This window comes from Meles meles, chromosome 3, assembly GCF_922984935.1.
Source record: "Meles meles chromosome 3, mMelMel3.1 paternal haplotype, whole genome shotgun sequence".
NCBI lineage: Eukaryota > Metazoa > Chordata > Mammalia > Carnivora > Mustelidae > Meles > Meles meles.
The window spans coordinates 138,391,590-138,413,254 of NC_060068.1; the positions used below are offsets into that span (position 1 = coordinate 138,391,590).

The following is a 21,665-nucleotide window of genomic DNA, read 5'->3' on the forward strand; positions in this document are numbered from 1 at the left end:
GATGAATGTGAATATCTTCAAGGAACATGGCTTGCAACTTTATCCCCTACGGAACCCTATTTTGCTGTTAATTCATGTGAGGATAACCTTGTTGCATATTACCAGTTGCCTACAACTTATGTTCTATCCCTACTTCCTTCATAATAGAACCCTTTAAGGCAACATGCCCAGTTAAAAAAATACACATTTCCTCTTCCCAGGCTTTCTTACAGTGATGGCAGGTGGCCATGTAATCCAGCTCTGGCAGTGGAGTGACAGGAGTCAGGTGAGGCTTCAGGAAAGCTCTCTTCTTGATAAAAAGGTAGACTCAGCTGCTATGTGTCTTTGCCCTTTGACCCTCTACCTTTCCTCCTGCCTGGAATGTAGACATGATGCCGAAGGTGCAGTTGTCTCGTGTAGCAGGTGTTGTCAGCGTTCCACCCATGACCCCGACACTCACCATTCCTATATTCAACACAGGCTTCGCTCCTGAAAGCTCCTGTAACTCCTAGGGCTTTTGTTGGTTATAGGATCATGCTAGCCTATGTGTGGCAGTTTGAAAGTGCCAGAGTTAGTGAACCTGGGAGCAGCCCTCAATGACAGACGGGAGTTGGTGCATAAATATCTGAGCTCTTTGGCCTTCAGGTGAGATCTTTGAGGCATGAGCTACATATACTGGGAGCAGACAGAGCTCCCTGAGGTCCCCAATGGGACTGAATGAATAGCAGTGGCCCAAAACAGTAACCCAGTCATTAACACACCCTGGATTTTGTTTTCTTTTCTGTTTCACTTCCCTGCTCTATCTTGGGATCACCTTCCAAATCAACTACTTACAGATGAATCCTTGTCACAGGCACTCCTGGAGGAACCCAATTTAGGACATTTTGTGACCATGTGGATGAAAGCCACATCCTAAGGGTGGAGAGGAATCTAGAAGCAGCTTGAATCCTTAATGCTGGACTTGAGCCCTGCACCAGCCTGGGACTGCCTTCCTCTGGACTTCTTGTTATTTGAGAAAAATAAATGTCTTATTTAGGTAAGCCACCACAACTGGTTTTCTGTGGCATGTGGCCAAATGCAACTATAACTGAGAGAGACTGGAAGAAGTTTTAGTTGACTCCAAACACAACCAGTCATGGCTGCTAACAAAGCTGATGCTCTGAATGCACGATTATTGACCCTTTACCTTCTATTGGCATGTTACAGCTAGCAGTGTTTGCTGATGTGTTGCTTTATTGAGCGCCCATGTTAATTTTGTGAGGTAGGTATCATCACCTCCATTCTCAAGTCCAAAGAGGCCAAGTCACATTTATACATGGCTAGTGGTGAAATTGGGACTTCCAAGTCCAGTGATCTTTTGCCATAGGGACGAAGAAACTAGGTTTTCATTCTAAGAATGAAAGATCTGTGGCTTTTAGGTGATGAGTCGTAGCATTACCTGTTCCCTTTGCCTGTCTCCTGAGTTCCTGTGCTTTTCCATCATCGCCCTTCACTCCCACGGCACTGCCGGCCTTTGCTCATACCACAGGTACCCCTCCTACATGCCAAATCTCATCAGACTTTATATACTAATTGTGTTTTCCAAAACATGTGCTAAATCCTCTTTAGGCCTTTGCCAGGAATGCTCTACCTCAGAAGTGAAAACCTGATGCACTTGGGCCTGCTAACTGCCTCCTCATGGTAACTGTGGGCAAGACATCCATCTCAGTACAGCCCATAGCATCAAAAACATACGGATGCTCACTAAATATCTATAAAATAAAAATGCACAGCCATGGAAGAATCCAAGTTGAATTCAAATTTACTCCTGTTTGAAATCATTAACATAAAATTCCATCACACATAAAAATGAATATATACTCAGTAGAAGATTTCAGACAAATGAAATAATAGTCCACTGAACATTTGATAAATATATTCAAGCATGACTTTTTTTAAAAGAAAGGACAAAATCATAATAAAAGTGTTCATTAGAATGGTGAGCATTTAAATGTCACCTGAACCATACCAAATAACCCTCACTTTTATGAAATGTGTTGAGAACCTAGGAGTTTATGTATAAAGCTGAGCATTTTCAAAATTCCTGGGCGAGATAAGACAAGGTTGTGTTCTCTTACTGGTGACTCAGGAGATACCATATACTTGTGCTGTAAGTGCTGGTGTGTGGAGACAGGGCTAGCACCCATGACTGGCTGTGCTCTGGAAAACAAGCAAGCATGTCATGCTCCTATGCTATTCTGGGACCCAGGAGACAGAGTCTGATCTAGGGTAAAACTACATGCAGGGTGTGGAGAGGAATGCACCAAGGGGTTTACGAGGCTGGAGGACCAAACAGAAAGCAGCGTGCTTTGACTTCAAAATGCATGTTACGTGCTGTTCCAGATCAGCAACTCCTAAGGTATTTATACCAGGGTAGTTGGGAGAAACACAAATGCTCACTGGTCCTGGATCAAGAATTTAACTATCAGAACAGATGCGACTTTGAGGATAGGCTTATCAAACCACCTAAAACTCAAGTTAGGTATCAGCTCAAAAGATGCCTGTCCTGGTTTCAGCTGGCAAGGAATCTATAAAAATGTTTACATATCTATTTTTGGTAAATTTATTTCACAAAGCCACCGTTTCATTTCATAAGGACAATAAGGCTCATTAAGTTACAATACAAAATTTATAAATGAGATGACAGGACTATTGAAACACATTTGCTGAGTAAAGGCATTTTTACTAACTATAAAATCCAGTGAAACAGAAGATTAATTACACCACAGTTATTGTCAAAAGACTTTTACACTGTAGGTTAAGTTCAAAAGGTTAAGGATTTTATAAAAACTATAACATGAAACTATTAATTACATATGAAAAGTATTTGATTAGATACAGAAAATAATAATGTGTGGTTTTCTTCCTCTTGGAAACTAGTTTCAGAAAGTAACACCATCTCCAATTAAATTTGACTACTGTAATTCTTTATCGGGGGCACCATAAACTGGAAAATTCAAAATAACCCAGTTCTTTTGGCCTCCAAATTAAGTTACCATTATGTTTCTGAAGTAATTCAACCAGGACACACTGGAGTAGCCTATAATTACACAGTTATCATGCAAGCTTAGATTTTTTTCATTAGTTCTTCTATTTTTCCGGTCCCATTTCCAAGGACTCTGACCTTTAAATATGTTTACCTAAGGTTCCAAACACTCATGTCCGTTGTGAGAATGTGGGATAAACCCATTTTCTTTAATGTGAGAAGCTGCATTCCAAGAAATGACCCCGAACTCACTACACTGGGACAGGGTTGGAACTACTATCTAAAGATCTGAGGGATGGTCAGGGAACAGACCTCAGACAAGAGATTTTTAGCATTTTAAATTTTTTAAGAGAAACAGCCTGGGAAGGGAAAAAGTGTCTGTAATCTAGGGTATGGCGAAGAGCCCTTGCTCTCATAGCTAACCGTATGAATATATTATTCCTTAAAGACACGCAGGTCTATGAGCCAAGGCAAGCTTTGGTTAAATGATTGGTAGCTTTTGTTTGGCTCTGGAGGTTTCCATGGAAACAGCCTGAGAGACAGAAAAGGCAGCATTATCATCTTTATCCATAATGCCATCTGATAAAACTGCACACTGATTCATTCATGCTCTCCAGAAGAGATGTATTACTTGCGATAAGCCTGGACAAAGGGAGGTGTGAGCTCTACCTGGTTACGTTCTCTATTTCCTTGCCTTCCTCCATTTGAAACCTTAAATTATAATCCTCATAAAACCACTTCTGAGCATTTCCCTTGGGTACCTCTGGTTCAAGTAAGGCTTCAATAATCAGAAGCCAAATGAAGAAACATCAAGCACCAAATGGAGCCCCACTGCCAGCTTCTGAAAAACAATATGACACCAAGCTTCCTGTAGCTGGAGAAATTATTCTGAAGAATATTCACAATTCTATTATATATCAGGCCTCAGCCAGGCAAGAAATACTGTCTCAAGTGTTCATTATACATAGTTGAATCAGGTGGCATCATCCATAATTTTTCTCCCTCTTTATATCTAGAACATTTGTGTGTGAATATAAACCTATGTACTGGTACCTGTATCTATGCCTACATATTTAATATATTCATATATACCCCACACCGTTATCTAATCTCAGTTCAGGTTAGTGCTTCTAAGAAAGACCACAAAAGCAGCCCTAGCTCAGAATTCTATATCTGAAGTACACAGAAATAAAAACCTTAAGAACAAAATATAAACAAAATAAACCTGTTAATGAGGCATGCAGCCTTTAGCACCATATTAACGATCAAGGAGGCCAAGAGTGTTGACAGAAATCTAAAGATGAACCCAGCTCTGAGTTTTCCCCCTGGAATGGGATCCCAAACACAGAACCCTCTTACAGAGTCCAGTACTTTCAGAAAGGGAAAGCCTGAGAAATTCTATTAACAGAAATGTCAAAAATCCATGATTTGCCAGAGATAGATAGATGATTTGACATTGTTTCTTATTCTAGAAGCACTGAAGACATTATTCCGTAAGAACAAACTGCTCACTTTTGGAGATCAGTTGGGAAATCACTGCCAGTTCAATGAACTAAATGGTACTTCAGTAAGTTAAAAAGACATGATATATCCCCCCGAAAGACCAATTTACTCATGGAAAGTAGTTTATTAATGAGCAGTTGGCTCCCTGATAACTGTGTAACAACACAGACACTGGCTACACTAAAGAGACCCACCCGAGCACATGATTGCACACTCCACACGGCAAAACATCTGAAAACCACCCATACCTCTATGCACTATGGCATTGGTGTGGGAACCTAAATCACGAAATAAAGTCTCAGCTTGATCCTTTCCATAAGAAGGGACTTAAAGTCTAAGAAAGGGTTTACTTCAAGAAGTGCTGATGATTCTGGCGGTTTAATGGGGACAGGTTAAGAAGTGCCAGGGCTAGAAATGACTTACCATCTAATGCAAATCCCTTATCTTACTGGTGGGAAAACTGAGGCTTCCAGGTAAGTGGCAGCCCTAACCACTGGAAGAACCATGACCAGAAGAGAAGCCATGGAACTGTTAGTGTGGTACTTTGTTCATTATGTTTCTCTCTCAAGCTTCTTTAAATCATATGTCATTTAATGTCACTTAATCAAGCTCGAGGAAAATGATCGAGAAATATCAGATATGAAAAACACTGAATTTTTACAAAGATTTTGGCAATAATTCACATTCTGATGTGCTTAATATTAATGAGGGGGAAACCCCAGTTATCTTTTGGTAAAGATGTTATTTCCTGCACGAAACAGATTCCTTTTGTGAGAGCTGTTTTTGTAGGTACTGGCAGGGCTCACAACTGATGGCCTTCGTATGCCCCATCTTTGGAATAAGAGTTTGATTCAGCAGATCCTATGTCATCAGGTGGGCTGAAATGGTTGCTGTCTTGAGAATCTGTATCAATACTTTTGGTTTCTGACTGAAGGTGGACAGAAACCTGAACTGCTATCTCCTGGCCTTGTTCATTCAGAGAGCCATCATCCGAATCTCCTCCTGGTGAATTACTCCGGCCCATCTCCGGGTTAATGACATAGATGCCAGCTTGAGCATTCAAGGCAGGTCTCTCTTTAATTCTTTCTCCCATGTCATCAGGGTCATCCATTCGCACAGCCTCAAACATCTCCTCAACAAAGGCCCGACAGTTTAGGATAAGGGGTGGAAGAGGGACGCTTCTTGCCAGTTCTTCAATATAACGGGCAAACTCCATGGTCTTAAACTGTGTGACTTTGGCGAGCTCCAGAGTCTTGGCTGAGGTGATGATGGGGATGCGCTTTGCGATCTCGAAAGCCTTCTGAAGCTTCTCAGCCCCTTCAGTCCTGAAGAATTCATTGATAGCCTTCTCGGTCTTACGAAGATGGCTGCTCATCATGCAGAGCCGTGTGACATTCAAGATAAGGGTGATGGTAAAGGCAATCAGGCACACAATCATGTAGTAGACACTCATGTCTCCCGAGGTGAAGATAACGCGCAGGGTGACAGAGTAGGAGGCACGAATTGGAGATGTGACGAAACATGTATAGAGCCCTCGGTCATCAAAGACTACGCTGGTGATATTCAGGAAGTTATCAGAAACCAACCATTTTCCACCTGATAACGCAACAGAAGTAAAAATTACAGCATAAAGAATATTATTACTGAATAAGCCTTACCATAAATTTGCCACCTCTTCATGAGAGTACTTTACTTCAACTCATCTCCTAGGTTCTTCTACTTGTTTGCATCATGGAAGAAAGGGCAGACTTCTATGTCCAGAGTAGGAATTTAAACAGTCTGGACATTAAAAGGAAATCTTCCTCTCTGACATGAACCATAGCTACATTTCACAGCTAGACATAACAAGCCTTTCAGGGAGATAGGTATGTCTCTATGATGCTAAGTGACGAATCTTAAAAAAAAAAAAAAAAAAAGTGTGTGTGTGTGTGTGTGTGTGTGTGTGTGTGTGTGTGTGTGTACACTACATCTCTAACCTATACATTTTCATATCCTCGAAGGAAATGCCTCAGAAATACCAAACAACGGTTTTTTCTGGGGTAATAGGTTGAATGATTTATGTTTTCTTATTTAACATTTGCTTACTTTTGATAACAAGAGACAAAAATTTAAAAAACAAAACAAAACGAAACAAAACAAACAACCCTACCAATTTAGTTGAATTTAGTTCAACTACTAACTGGTTCATCTGGCATGGGTTGCACATTTAATTTGTTTTGTTAGAAAAGGTTTGTTGATGTTACATTGATTTTCTGGCAAGAGTAACTAAAGCACAAGCCAAAAGGTATGTGTCACAAGTCAGGGCAAACAAGCTGCTTGGCAAAGAGAATAAAGTTGCCCTTAAGATGCCTAAAGGATCTTTGGGTACTGTTTTAAAACTAAGACATGCTGCCTGTCTTCTTTATACAAAGGTACCTGCACTCAGGGAGCATGTACACAGAAGTATCTAAGAGTATGAAAAGCAAAGCCTATGGACCACCCACCTTGATTCAACACCCTTTAGTAACTTGGCTCTGCCCACGCAATTCTGTTTGTGGTCAATTCTCAGTATATCCTGTACTTGAACTACAAAAGTCATTCAAAGATGGGATGGACAGGCTAAACTGGGGTACAGGCAGAGTCCCAATGACTAGAGGTGTTGTCCTGGAGGAGGCTGGGGGACTGCTTGTTAAGCACCACCTCAGTGCCTAATCTTAAGAACTTGAAGTTAAGAGATCTTCAAGATTTCTTTCATCCCTGAGATTCTATGGTTCTGGATTATTTTAATGGTACACCCATTAGTAAGCATTCTGGATTATGTCCATTTTTGTTGTCATCAAAGTTTATCTAAATTCTATAGTTATATTTAAGAGCCATCTCTTCACTAATATAAAAACAAAGAGGAAAATATATAGTTATGGAATATATTCATTATTCCACAAGCTTCTGTTCTATGAATTTGGGGCTATGGAAAGGCTTTCCTATGAATCCAAGGTATGATGAAGTACATACACTCCATTCATCAACCATTGTATTACCACCGCAATGTAAACTCTCTAGCTTACTTGCTGCTAATAGCTCAAGATTTATGAACCTTATACTAGACTGACAGGCTCTTTAAACTCCTCTCACTGGAGATTCATAAAATTTAATGCAGTTTTCCAGAGCTGCTACTGAAAGCATCAATGATAGATGTTAGTGGTTTTCAAATTAAAGGCAAAAAGGAAGATGAAACTGCCATTCTACTTGGTTGATCTCATCCTAACCAATGCTTTGTTGATGTGGTCAGTCTGTAATGATCACACCGACTGAATAATTCAAATCTCAGATGTGTTTGATCAGGATCCTAGAGCCCAAAGGAAGTAAGAGTCGAGATCATTGAGTCCAAATGTGAAACCCCAAGTCACATTCAAAATATATATTCTGGGCACTACTCTAGAGATTCTGACTCAAAAGATCCATATTCTTAAGAAGCTGATTAAAAATATTCTGTTCTAACAACTTAAATTCTTCAAACCCCTGGTGGCCAGTTAACTCAGATTATACAAAGTTAAAACGCTTAGCATATACTTTAGAAGAAAACACCATCTGTCTCCTTTTCTGTTTTCCATTCTAATATGAATAACCAAATATGCTTTGTATTCCAAGAGGTTAGACTATCTTTCTAGCAAAAAGGGCAAGAAGGGCCTTTTCTGAAAGTGTAGCTTAGGAGTATCCCAGAATTTAATCTTTATCCCATTGATTTTTCACGGTGATTTCTTTTTGAGGTACTTTAATACAAGTAGTCTTCAAAAATTTCTAGCAGAATATTAGTTATGGAAATAATGTTCTGATTAGGATGTGTTCACAGATTCACAAACAGCAAAATCAAATAAAGGCCTGTCAAAAAGGAGACCCTGGTGCATTATTATGTTTGGGTGATTTTTAAGCCTGAGAGGCAAAGGTACAAGAGAAGCTCTCCTGTTTTCAAGTTAATTAAGGTATAGCATTGAAAAAAATTGTGCTGGAAGGGTTTATAGAGCTCCTTCTCAGTGCCCTTCTAATTTTCAGATGGACTTAAAGTTTTACGCACAGAGATACAATCTTTTAAAAACCATCCTGGGGAAAAACAAAACAAAACAAAACAAAACAAAACATACCATCCTGGATTTCCTCTAAAATTTTTAGTGACTCGTTTCCAAACAAAATTTTAAAATTTATGAGAAATTTACTTAAGTCTAGCCACAACCCTTCCTCCTGTATTCACAAAGGACCATCACACTGTATTATTCACAATATAGTCTAGGTGAATGGGGTTGTGCAGTGCACAGCCTGCACAGCTGTCTGCAGCGGTCCTGATGGAGTCTACCTTCAATGAAGAAGGAAACCAGCTCACCAGCAGGAGAGACAAGAGCTCCCTGTCATCATGTGAACACCTTTTAAATTTATACCTATTCTTTTTCTTTCTTCTTCTGGTTAAGTAATTATAATTATTTTGCTTTTTCTCATAGTTATAACATTTCAGGCTTTTCAAAAGTTTCAACCATCCCCCGGCACCTCATCATTGAGATTCTTTGTTGCATATGCCATCAAACCAAGGAGATAGAAGTAATAGAAAATGAGTAACCTTGATTAATTATACCCTGGTATAGTTACCTCTGCCTCTGCCATCCAGCTGCTGTCCTTTTGAGTTGTACCAATGGACATCTTCATAGTGGCTGACTGTGAGAAGACACTCGAGTGAAACACTAGTTCCCTCTTTGGCTATGATGACATCGTCCCCTGAGTGGGAACCTGCTGAGAGCTCAAAGCTTGTAGGAAATGATGAATTGAAGGAACTATGATTTGTTCCCAGGGGGGCTACTTGGTTGAAGCCTACATCTTCCAAAACAAAAGCTGCTGGCACAGTAACACTCAACACTAAAGTGAACAGATAACAATGTGGCTTCATGGAAAAACGGGAGGAAGTTTTGTTTAGGTTAGGAGAACTCAAAAGCTTATATTCTATAACAGGAGCACGGTGGGTAATTTATTGCTTGATACTGGGAGTTTTCCAAAAAAGTGGGAGATTCAGGCGTATTTTGAAATCTTCAAGATTAAAAGATGTGACTGGAGACCAACCTAAAAGAAAGCCAGATATAAAGTTTAACCAACAAAGACTCATAATGGGGTGAAACTCTTATGTTCTAGAAATGAATAGATGTGAAATTGATTAGAATAATTGGTGCTGACATCAGGGAGCAAAAGAGATAGAACTCCACCTAAAAATCTCACACAGAGAAAGTAGAAAGAGCACTGAATTAGGAAATGGCAGACAGACCTAGATTCTCCCAGCTGTGCTACTAACAAGTTTTAAGACCTTGGCAAGTAGCATTCTCCCTTGGCTCTTTTCTCATCTGTCAAATAAGAGACTAGATGAGACCTCTCTAAAGACTCTTCTAGTTCTGAAAGACTATGATTCTATTTTACTCTGACAAATCTTATGCAACAGGGATTCAATGAAGGCTAAAATATTTAGCTTAACGATCTTTTATTTCAACCTGAACCATTACCATCTGTTATTATATCAATAATGTAAATCAACTGATATATCATGATCATCACCATGGAGCTCAAAATTTGAGCAATCCAAGTACATAATATATTAGCTTTAAATAATGCAGGGATACTTAAGGTAGTTTTCTGCTTGTTTTATTATCAGAAAGAAAACTGCACTACTATATACACATAAACAGTTATTGACTTCTGAGGCTTTAGACCCCCCCCTCTTGGGGAAGGCTGTTGGACAAAAGCATTTTCCTTTAATAGTTTCTTCAGTATCAAGAAACAAAGTACAGTATTTTTAAGTTTGTGAGAATATCAAATTTTAGCTCAAAGTCTGCAAAATCAGCTCAGGGAGGAACTGACATCTCCTGTCTAGTTGGTAGAAATGCAAATATAAACCACAGGGAAAGAGTGCCAGACAGATAAAATACCACGAACAAAGAACAAAATATCCCATCGTAAGAGTTTATGTGATTATGATCATCTTCCTGGTAATTTGATTCCTCTTTTAAATCAGTGACTCTCAAAGAAAAATTTCAACTTCTATTTCTGTAAAAGATAGGATGAAATGACTAGCTTTATTTCCTATAATGGCCCAAAATAATTAGTTTTGGAAATGACTCGCCTTTGTACTTACATGAAGGCTGCTTGATCACAGAACATAAAAAGCAGTGGATCATTGTATTTAGCCATTAAATCCTTCAAAGTCTGAATCACAGTAAGAGGTAAATGTCATTAAATTTTCATTAGCCCTTGAAAGGATGGTTGAATGATAATAATAATCTTCTTTATCTCGCTATATCTTTAAAATATAAGAGTGGACTATTTAGTATAAAACAAAGGACTTCAGACTTTGTTATACATAGTTGATTGAACACATGTGTTTATTTTTTTCTTTTATTATTTTTTTAAAGATTTTATTTATTTATTTGACAGAGAGAGATCACAAGTAGATAGAGAGGCAGGCAGAGAGAGAGAGAGAGAGAGAGGGAAGCAGGCTCCCTGCTGAGCAGAGAGCCTGATGCAGGACTCGATCCTGGGACCCCAAGATCATGACCTGAGCCCAAGGCAGCGGCTTAACCCACTGAGCCACCCAGGTGCCCCCATGTGTTTATTTCTATTTCCTCCCCAAACCCAACTAAAATGACACTACAGGAAACAAAGAACTTGGACATTGGAGGGGATTTCAGAAATGATCTAACTCATTCACTTTACAGTGACTTGCTCCTTTTAATTATACTGTATGTTAGTAGGCAAGCCTGGCCTTTATTGGGCGAGAGTGGCGAGTGGAAACAATGGAAAGAACACTTAGTAAATGACTGCCGTAAGCCAGGCACCATGCTTGGAGCTTGACACGTGAAGCGCCTAAGTTCTTTTTCAGTACAATATATACAATTGGTGGACAAAACTTTTGTCCTTTATTCTAGACTACTGCTTCCCAAGTGTGAGAGGAAATGACTGTGCTGAAAAGTGCTCTAGGTCTTCCCTAGAATTTCAATAATGAGTTCCTGTAGCTGTATCCAAGCCAGCATTTTCCCAGTTTCACTCATTTCTTCTATTGGCATGATTTTTTTTTTTTTGCTTTTTATTAAGTCAACTCATTATTTTACTTTCATACATCTATTTCAAAAGGGAAGTCTATATTACATCTGTAAATATAAGTAACCATACACAGAAATATGATGAAAACAAAGCAATGTCATTAACTGCTGTCTGCTAAAGGCTCTGAGCTGGGGGCCTCCTCTCTGTCAGGAAAACAAAACAAATAAACCACCCACAACTCTACTTTATTCTAATACTACCTCATTTCTTAACCAACCATCATCCTCTTCTTCCCTACCTATTCAAAACCACAGTTTTATTATTTCAATTCAATTCAATTCATTTCATTTTGTTTCAGAGAGGGAGTGCACACGTGAGCAGGGAAGGCGCAGAGGGAGAGGGAGAGAGAATCTCAAGCAGGCTCCACACTCAGCTGGAAGCCCCAAGCAGGGCTCAATCTTATGACCCTGAGATTATTACCTGAGCCGAAATCAAGACTTGGACGCTTGGGGCGCCTGGGTGGCTCAGTGGGTTAAAGCCTCTGCCTTCGGCTCAGGTTGTGATCCTAGGGTCCTGGGATCAAGCGCCACATCAAGACCCGCATCAGGCTCTCTGCTCAGCGGGGAGCCTGCTTCCCTTCCTCTCTCTGCCTGCCTCTCTGCTTACTTGTGATCTCTGTCAAATAAATAAATAAAATCTAAAAAAAAAAAAAAAAAAAAAAAAGACTTGGACGCTTAAACAACTGAGCCACCCAGGAGCCCCAGAACAACAATTTTAGACTAGCAGTTATACATTTTCATTTATACTATACCGAGCACTTTGTATCTGCCAACCTATTGTATGAGGACACTGTCTCTGCCTTCATGGAGCTAAGTCTGGCAGAGGACAGAGACACTAACTAAAAACACATGCAAAATATGGTAACTGCTGCCCGAAGTAAACTACAGGAGGCTATGGTAGTGCCAAATATCGGGAGCAGCCTGTGTCACAGACAGCCGCCTTGAGAAAGTGAGGTTGCAATAGTACTTGAGGGATAAATAGGAATCAAGAATGGAAGAGAAGTGTCCTAGTAAGAGGACAGAGGAAAAAGCAGAGGGATCACTGGTTAGGAGGTGTTCAGGAAAAAAGAGCTACAAGTCTGGTAATGAGAAGGGGTGGCCAGAGCGCTGGGTCTGATTCCTGATCTGGAGGGGAGCAGTCTGGGCCAACAGAGCATCTGGAGGTGGACTTCAGAAGTGGAGTGGGAGGCAGAAGTGAGTGAAGGAGATATAGTTATGCAACAAGAAGAGGTCAAAGAATGTGGAGGCTCAAGAGTCGGAATGGGAACATCCACCAAGATCAAGGCAGCTAGAGGAGAAGACACTGGAAATAGAAAAAAATGGACTCTCTCTCCCTGCTGAGATGCAGGAGCTTTGGAAGAATAAACAGCCTCCATATGAGAGGACTGTGGGGCAAGTGGGGTCCTGGCAATGTTGCCGCTGTGTGGAATTCCTTCGTGCAGCTTCCCTGAGTCTCCTCTCAAGTCCTGGCTCTCCCTCCCATGTGGTCCAGAGGATACCTGGATGCTGGCTGGCTTTTCCCCACACTTCCGGTAGCTGTCACCATTACACTACTCACCGGCTCCGGGATGTGCTGCTCCGTACTGCTCGGAGGTCCACCCCATCTCACCTAGGAGTTCCTAAAGTATAGGGACTATATTTTTTGTTGCTGTACTTCAAAACTAGCACATGTTCAATAAATATTTACTCATGGAAATTAGTTTAAATCTGATAAAGCATGCGATATAGCTTTGTAAAGTGAAGAATGTTATGCAGTAGGGATTGTAATTATTCAAACTGACATGCATTTACTAGTGCTTATTATATTGGGACAGCCAATGCTAACGATCTCCGGAGAACTTTAGAGGCATAATGCCTAAAGGCAGTCCTTGAGTCAACTCCAACTCCCCAAATCTTCATTTACCATCTTGTCCTAGAAGATAATAGTGGGGATAAATGATTACCAAGCCCAGGTTGACTACTAATATCCAGGGAGCTTGTTAAAAATATACATTCCTGTGATCCACACTAGCCTAGTGAATAAGAATCTCTGGACTTGGACTTCGGAATTTATGGTGTTAATTAGCTCCTTGGATGGTTCTGAGGCCGAGGGTCCATGGATTGGCACCCAGAGACTATGACTATCTATACTTCCTTATTTCCTCTCCAAAAGCACTGCAGACTGTCTGAACACTTCCAAGAAGAGAGAACCGTCATTCACATTCCATTCTGGACTTAGATTACTCTGGATCAGGGGAATAGGAGGCCTCTGAGAAAGGCAGGGTAGCAGAGAAGTTCAAGGGCCAATCCTTAGAGCCAGACTTCCTGGATTTGAATCCTGATGGACTTTAATCAGCCTTGCAGCTTTTGTAAATGACTTAATCTTCCTGTGCGTCAGTCCCCTCATCTTTAAAATAGGGAAAATAATAGTGCCTGTTCTTTTTTTTTTTTTTAAAGACTTTATTTGTTTATTTGACACAGAGAGAGAGATCACAAGTAGGCAGAGAGGCAGGCAGAGAGAGAGAGAGAAGCAGGCTCCCTGTTGAGCAGAGAGCCCGATGCGGGGCTCAATCCCAGGACCCTGAGATCATGACCTGAGCCGAAGGCAGAGGCTTTAACCCACTGAGCCACCCAGGTGCCCCAATAGTGCCTGTTCTATAGGACTGTTTTGAGGTTTGAAGGAAACTGTATAAAACACAGGGTCTGGCAGTAGTAATCACTGAATAACCTCTACTTACCATTGTTGATTGTCCTTTTAGACAGTCTAAAAATCTACATCTGACAATAAAACAATTATTTAAGATAAACAGAACACCTCTACTCAGAATACTATGCAACCATTTAAAAATCTTTGAGGGGAGAAATTATTAATTTCAATCTGTAATCTTAAATTTCACATTTTTCTTTTGCTCATTGCAAATAAGTAATAATATGGATCAAATAGGCACTGTAAACTGAAGTAGGGAGTCCAACCATGATACATTACATTGTTTGTGTGAATTCTGAGTTCATGGTAAATAATCTTTGTTGTGATGTCCCTAACTTACCTTTCCCTTTTTTGAGATCTATCTCTATGTTCTGGGGCCCAGGAGGAAGTCAACCTTTTGCCAACTAAACTAATCAGAAGCTTTGATATTGGAATTTGGATTTGCGACACAGTGGGTTTAGGGCCATTTGAGAAAGAGAAGGAGCTGAGGCAGTCAGGTTTGGGCCACTTATAAAGAGAAGCAGACACACAGGACCACAGGGATGCAGAAGGGAGAGAGAGGGTGAAAAGAAGAGAGGGGAATAGAAAGGGGAAGGAGGGGGTGGGAGGGGAGCAGAGGGGAGGAGAAAGAGACTCACTAAAGTGCTGCTCTGGCTCTTCACAGAATTCTACTTTCTCCCTCCAATACGACTTTTTCTTTTTTTTAAAGAAATAAACATCTTTATACAATTTCATTAACAATTAAAACCACAAAAATTATGACAATGTACAAACAAGAAAGGAAATGGAAAAATGGTTAGGTAGGAGAAAAATTAGGTTTGCAAAAGTGACTGATTGTGGCTGTGACTACCAGGCAATCCTCATCATGGATTTCCACTTCCTCTCTTCCTTAAGCACCAAAGTGCGGTGCACAAACTACCCAAGGGGTTAAGATTTGCGGTTCCTATTCTGTAGAGACACAACCATTTGCCCCTACTAGAAGTTCAAAGGAACCTACAAGATAGGGTTTAGAAAAATACTATGAACACTTTTAAACTGCTCTTAGGCCAAAGGTGGCACAAGTAGCCTGGTACACTGATTTTATGTCAGAAAGACAACAGGTCCTATATAATCCTCCAGTCAATAAAAGGAAGGTTCAGCCTGGGCACTTTGTACTCATACCATGGGCATCCCGAACACCAAAGACTTCTAGTCTGAGCTCCTGAAACACAATCCAATTGCAAGTAAGAGGCTGGTAAGCAACTGGGAGAGAAAACAGTGGTGAAGGTATGGGTCCGAGAAGGTGACAAAGTGACAGAAAACAGAGTGAAGGAACAAACCACCCTTGGAATCAGAATAGGTCTTCCTATTCTTCCTAAATTTATTCTTCCTAAATTTCCTTGTGTCAGAATCAGTTTGCTACTTTCAACAAAAATTATATTGACTATATCCATTCTGTTCAGGCTGGTGTAATAATTTCCAAACAGCTCAGCTAAATCAGGAGCCCATCATGCTGAAGATGAAGTAATGGGTGTTGCAAGGGATGCCCAGGGTATTAGGATACTGTTTCATACCTCAGGAATTTACACACTAGTTTTGGGGCTTTCCATAATAGTATCATGCCTCCTAATTTTTTTTTTTTTAAGTAGGCTCCATGTTCAATGTGGAGCTTGAACTCACGACCCTGAGATCAACAGCTGTGAGCTCTACCAACTGAAACAGCTATTTCTTAATGCTGCAGCTGACATCTGAGGCTAAAAGAAAAGAGTTCAGGGCGCCTGGGTGGCTCGGTGGGTTAAGCCTCTGCCTCTGGCTCAGGTCATGATCTCAGGGTCCTGGGATCAAGTCCCGCATCGGGCTCTCTGCTCAGCGGGGAGCCTGCTCCCTCCTCTCTCTCTCTCTGCCTGTGTCTCTGCCTATTTGTGATCTCTATCTGTCAAATAAATAAATAAAATCTTAAAAAAGAATAATAAAAGGAAAATCAAAGCGCCACCTTATAAACAGTTAAAAAGGGCTATGCTAAACTTGTGGGTGAAGGTACTTGGTAGACTGTTTTATTACCTTTCTTCAGCATTAATAAGAATAACAGAAAATTGATATTCAAATTTAATCCAACTTCTTTTTCATCTTTTAGGTACAATAAAACACAAGCTCTTCTAGGATCATGAATAATCAGAAATGTAGATGATTTTACCCGATAGAACCATTCTAAATATTGGCTGTATCATAAGAAAAATAAAGAATGAAACAAAGAACAAAGAAAAGCCCCTAAGCTGTCATCCCTAACAGATTGCCTTGTTGCTGTTCCTGCCAACTTTAGAGAGAAGAAATATTTCCATTCGGCTCCAATTCTCAACAGAAGTAAATACGGAAGTAATGTAGCTGATTTCCGTGCTCATGGCTCAATGTTAAGTTGGCTGAGGAAACTGCTGTTTGCAGAAATAGTTCTGGGATAATACAAAGCAGGGAAAAACATGGATACCCAGATGGTACTGGTTTCAAGTATACTGGGATATTAATGCTTTATTACCCATAATTAAATGTGTTCTAGGTTGTATTTACAGCTCATCTACTTTTCTCTGCCTGTACTGTTATACTTGGAAAATGGAGAAGATCCCCCATGGCTGGCACACAAATGGACCAAAGTGGCACTCCGAGTTGGCAAGGGGGAGAAAAAGCAAATGAAGAGCAGATTGTTACTACTCTTCCATTCTTTGCAAAGAACAAACATAAAACTCTTCTGGTTATACTCAAGCATTATTATAGAGATCTGAACCATAAAAAGGTTAGTAATACCCAAAAGACATCACCATTTTGAGGATCATTTTCTGAAAAGTTCCTAATTAAAATAGCCCTTATGCTCCCAGTAGTATCTTAGAACCATCACACACTTCGTATCTGGCATTTGGGCGCTGAGCTCAAACTTCAACATATTTTCTGAAAAACACCTTTTTCTGTATTTACTGGAGCTTTGTTTTAAACTCAGGATCATTTCCTATAACTGTGACTTATACCCTTTTGCCATAAGCATTTACTGAAGCTACAGGATGCAAATGATAAAAATACCTACTTGATTCAGGATGTAATGGGTCTAGATTTATGATCTCCTTACCCACTTTTTTCCCCCTGTAATCTAAAAAATTAAACTCAGTATAACTAAAACAGAACTTATCATTCTCACCTTCAGATCTATTTGTCTAGTTTATACATATCTTGGATGATAGCCACACAATATAGTTCCTTAGTTTTGCAAGATCAAAGTTACAAGATCATCAAGGCTTCTTGGTCAGGAGCACGGAGTGAAGTGCCTGATCCTATTCCTGGATGAAGCCGTGGGCTGTGAGGCCTTAGTTTTCACATCTACTGAATAAGGTTATTAATAGTAATGACCTCATAGGATAGTTACGAGCATTAGATGAACTAATGTGGGTATATTATAAATACATGCTATTGTTATTATTATTCTACTTCCTAGATGCTTTTCAATTAAATCATACTGTGTCCCCACTCTAGTCACAGTCCTTTTACCTTACCTGGGCACCACACACTATTCTAATTTCTAAATGGGTCTCACTAACTCCCACTATACCCCAACACCACTCCTCTAAGAACTGGTCCTAAACACAAATCCAAGAAAGTCATTATGATTTAAAGATCTATTGATTTTCCACTGCCCAAGAGATAAGCTTCAAATTTTGATCAGGCATCGTAATTTCCAGGAAGATTCAAGTGGTAGAACAGAAATAGCCGGAGAAAGCCCAGTGGTGTCTGTGTGCAGAATAATTGCTTGTTGAATTGAAGGAATGAATGGATCTGGAAGTTTGGTCTTCAGTTATACCTGTCTCCAATTAGTTATGATCCGTTTCTTCATCTAGAGGCCGATTATCGTTATCATTCCCTTCTTTGCTTAAATCTTACAATCTTCCCAGTTTTCTGTCATGGCTCAAAACCTTAATTACACTTGTTTTACTGTAATGTCTCCAAATGACTTTTTACTTTAAAGTTCTGGCTCTAATTGTCCCTTTTGTTAGAAACTTCCTGCTCCTCCCCACAAATCTTCCTGTGGAAATTCCACAGGAATTTGAGTATTGAACTCAATTTTCACTTTATTCAAGAAGCCCTCTCAACCTTTATCCTCTTCATTTTGGATGAATTCCTTTTGCTCTGTTAGTTGCCTAGCACAATGAGAGTACTCAATCATAAGACTTACCGGTTTCTCTCTACTATTAGTTATCTATTTGCCCAAAAGACTGTAAGCTTACAGATCAGAGTCTAAAAACTTTCTCAGTTTTTGGCATAGGACTGGATTAGATGATCTGAATTCAGATGCTCATCAACCTGGCCATTAGAAAGGTACTTGCCACAAACTTCTTGCTGACTTTCCAGAGTCTCAGTCTCTGGAAAGTGTTAATGGAAACTTTTGAAGATATGGAGATATAGCTTTTATGTATAAAATTTTAGTGGGGAAAACATTCTAGAGTGAATATGACCTTTACCTGGCTTTCTCAAATCTAATTTTTGAAAACATATCAAATTAAACTGTGGTGCTTGTTAAAGATGAATATTTCTTGGTCCCAGGAAGGTTTACTGATGTGGCATCTCTAAGGGCAAGGCCTGGGCATTGGCTTTTTAATGTGCATATAGTTATAATGACTTACAAATCAAGCCCGTATTTCCTTCAATTGTCATAACAATATTGCAATCCAGTGATTCTGTGGTAGAGAGGCCCCTGGGGTCTTTGAGACTTTTTCAAAATGATTTTCATAATAATACCAGAATCTTATTTTCCTTTACACTCTCATCCTCACACAATGTGGTGCAATCTTCCAGATGCTATGTGATGAGTGCTATCACAAGAGAATGAACGTAGTAGATATGAGAATCTAGCTATCTTCTATTAAACCAGATATTAAAAAGACTTATAAAAATGTCATTCTTTATCTTTTTTATTTTTTGGAGAGGGAGAGGGGGATGGGGAGAGAAAGAGAAAAAGAAAAAGTTACAGGGGGTGGTTGGGGAAGGGCAGAAGGAAATGGAGAGAATCTTAAGCAGACTCCATGCCCAGCACCGAGCCTGATGTGGGCTGAGATCATGATCTGAGCTGAAATCAAGAGTCAGAACCTTAACTGACTGAGCCACATATGTGCCCCAAACAATGCCATTCTCAATGATTTTTTTGTTTTGGAAAATATTCTTCATAGAAATGCTACCCATGTTAACACGTAATAAATTTATTATCATACATAAATTTTTGAAAGTTGTTTTGATACCTAAAATGGTAAACGCTGATAGATATAAGTCACATGCACTAACTTCCTGGTGTTCTCAGTACGTTTCAAAAGGGTAATGAGATCCTGAGACCAAAATGTTTGAAAACTGCTGCTATAATTATTATCAACAGCATTTTAAATATAAAACACAGTTAAGTGACTTATCAGAGATTCCATATTTAAGCCCCAAATTCTATGCAATTTCCATTAACACAGAATACCAGAGGAAACTACCTATTTTATATTTATACAAATATAAATATTTTTTTTTTTTTGGAATAGGCATTTTTAACAAGCTACCAGATGACAGTGATGCCCTTAAGCGTGGAGAAGCAGCATGAAAAGCAAACTATCTGAAGGGTTTTAGGAAGTGACAATTATTACATATGAACATTGAGAAGATAATCCTGAAGGCAACAGATGGAGTTGGCATACCTGGGTTCTTAAAATACCAAATCCCTGGGGCACCTGTGTGGCTCAGTCGTTGGGCATCTGCCTTCTGCTCGGGTGGTGGTCCTGGGGTCCTGTAATCGAGCTGCTTGCTGGGCGGGAAGCCTGCTTCTCCTTCTCCCACACTTCCTGGTTGTATTTCTTCTCCCGCTGTCTGTCAAATAAATAAATAAAATCTTTAAAAGAAAAAAAAGACCAAATCCCTTCACTTCTCTGGGACCTAGTTTTTCACATCTGTACAGTGAAGTTATCTCTAATGTCTCTGGCTTTCAGTCTGGGTTTCGTGCATTCTCAGTGCTCAAAGACAACTTAAGAGATGCATCTTTCTGATGGTGAGTTTTAATCTTAAAATCATAAATAAGAGCACACCACTCTTCCCCATAGAAACCTTCAATGGTTTCCCATTGTTCTCCAAATAGAAGTCCAGCTCCTTGTCCTGCTCATAGACACTGTAAGATTTGGTCCATTTAAGCCTCTGGCCTCATCCTCCTTCCTCTTTTTCCACCAGTAATAGTGGCCTTTTTTCTTTCCCTTGACCTTGCTAAGTTTCTTACCACTGTTAAGGCCTGGTTATTCCTTCTGCCTGGAACGCTCTCCTCAAGATTTTCCTAAGGATTAGTCCCTCACTTTCATCCATTACTTTATGCTGTTTAATTTTCTTTAAAGTACTCACTAACATCTCCTCCCCCCACTGATATTTTGTTTATTCTTTTTGTTTTTTAAAAAAGATTTTATTTGTCAGAAAGAGCGCGAGAATGAGCGAGCACTAGCAGGGGGGAGGGGCAGAGAGAGAGAGGGAGAAGCAGGCTCCCCGCTGTGCAGGGAGCCCGACGTGGGGCTGCATCCCCACACACTGGGATCATGACCTGAGCCCAAGGCACAGGCTTAACCGACTGAGCCACTCAGGCCTTCCCCGCCCCCTCCCCACCAGCTACTATTTCAGATAATAGTGTTTGCTTGTTGACTTGTTTACAGTCTGCCTCTACCCAGAATGTCAACTACCTAGGAGCAGGGCCAGGGGCGGCTTGTAAGCCGGTGTGTCCTGGGCCCCCAGGGGAATGCCTAGCAAGTAGCCGATGCTCAGGAAACCAACGATGGGTGAACTGCAGCTCAAACCTGGCCTTCAAAAAGGACCGGGGGTATCCTAGTTCTCTTCATGTTGGCCCCCGACCCATCGGCTCAAACCCACGTCCTGGCACCCCGAGTACCTTCTCGCACGACCCCAAAAGAAACCTCACTTACCAGACCCGCAGCTCAGTTCCTTCTAGCCCTAGAGGGGGCTTGACCCGGAAGTGCGCTCGAGTAGGCGGGACCGCCTTGCACAGAAGGAGTACTTCCGGGGGAGTAGAAGCGGCTTCTCGGCGACTGTGGCTGCGGTGAGGGTGGCGGTGGGCTAGGTGCGGGGCTTCCTGGGAGGAGACTGGTGGGGTGCGGGGGCTCGGGACTCGGGGTCGGCGGGTCCAGGAGGCTGGGGAGGGGGAGGAGGCGATCTGGGGCTGGGCGGCCGACACCTCCCGACTGGACGTGGAGGCTGTAAAGCGCTTTGGTTATTGAAGCGCTACGTTTGTGTGAGGAACTCCAGTTGTCAGCGTCGGAGAAGTTGGGAGCTCTTCCTGACCTCTGATATCTCGTTTGAGACCTGGTCTTGTATGTGGAAAGAAGTGAGAGCG

General features: G+C 40.7%; 2 protein-coding genes across 6 annotated transcripts in view; one reads left to right on the forward strand and one right to left on the reverse strand.

Annotated features, from left to right (window-relative positions):
- Nucleotides 1–1,762: 1,762 nt before the first annotated feature.
- MFAP3 (microfibril associated protein 3) lies at nt 1,763–21,297 on the reverse strand. Of its 3 annotated transcripts, none has more exons than XM_045999200.1 (3): nt 21,238–21,297; nt 9,122–9,586; nt 1,763–6,103 (listed from the first exon to the last, which is right to left on the reverse strand). In XM_045999200.1, the coding sequence occupies exons 2-3, from the start codon at nt 9,414–9,416 to the stop codon at nt 5,310–5,312; spliced, it is 1,089 nt and encodes a 362-aa protein (XP_045855156.1). In that variant the 5' UTR covers nt 9,417–9,586; nt 21,238–21,297; the 3' UTR covers nt 1,763–5,309. The 3 variants fall into 3 exon arrangements, with proteins under 3 accessions (XP_045855156.1, XP_045855158.1, XP_045855157.1); XM_045999202.1 differs by lacking the exon at nt 21,238–21,297 and adding an exon at nt 19,981–20,149 and having other exon boundaries at nt 9,122–9,187; XM_045999201.1 differs by lacking the exon at nt 21,238–21,297 and adding an exon at nt 19,981–20,117.
- Nucleotides 21,245–21,665, forward strand: part of FAM114A2 (family with sequence similarity 114 member A2) — a 36,170-nt gene continuing 35,749 nt past the window's right edge. The window contains exon 1 of one of the 3 annotated variants that reach the window (XM_045999195.1): nt 21,245–21,371. The gene's annotated coding sequence lies outside the window, so the exon portion shown is untranslated. Of the gene's footprint in view, nt 21,424–21,665 lie in introns of all 3 variants that reach the window. The other 2 variants (XM_045999197.1, XM_045999198.1) reach the window with 2 other exon arrangements.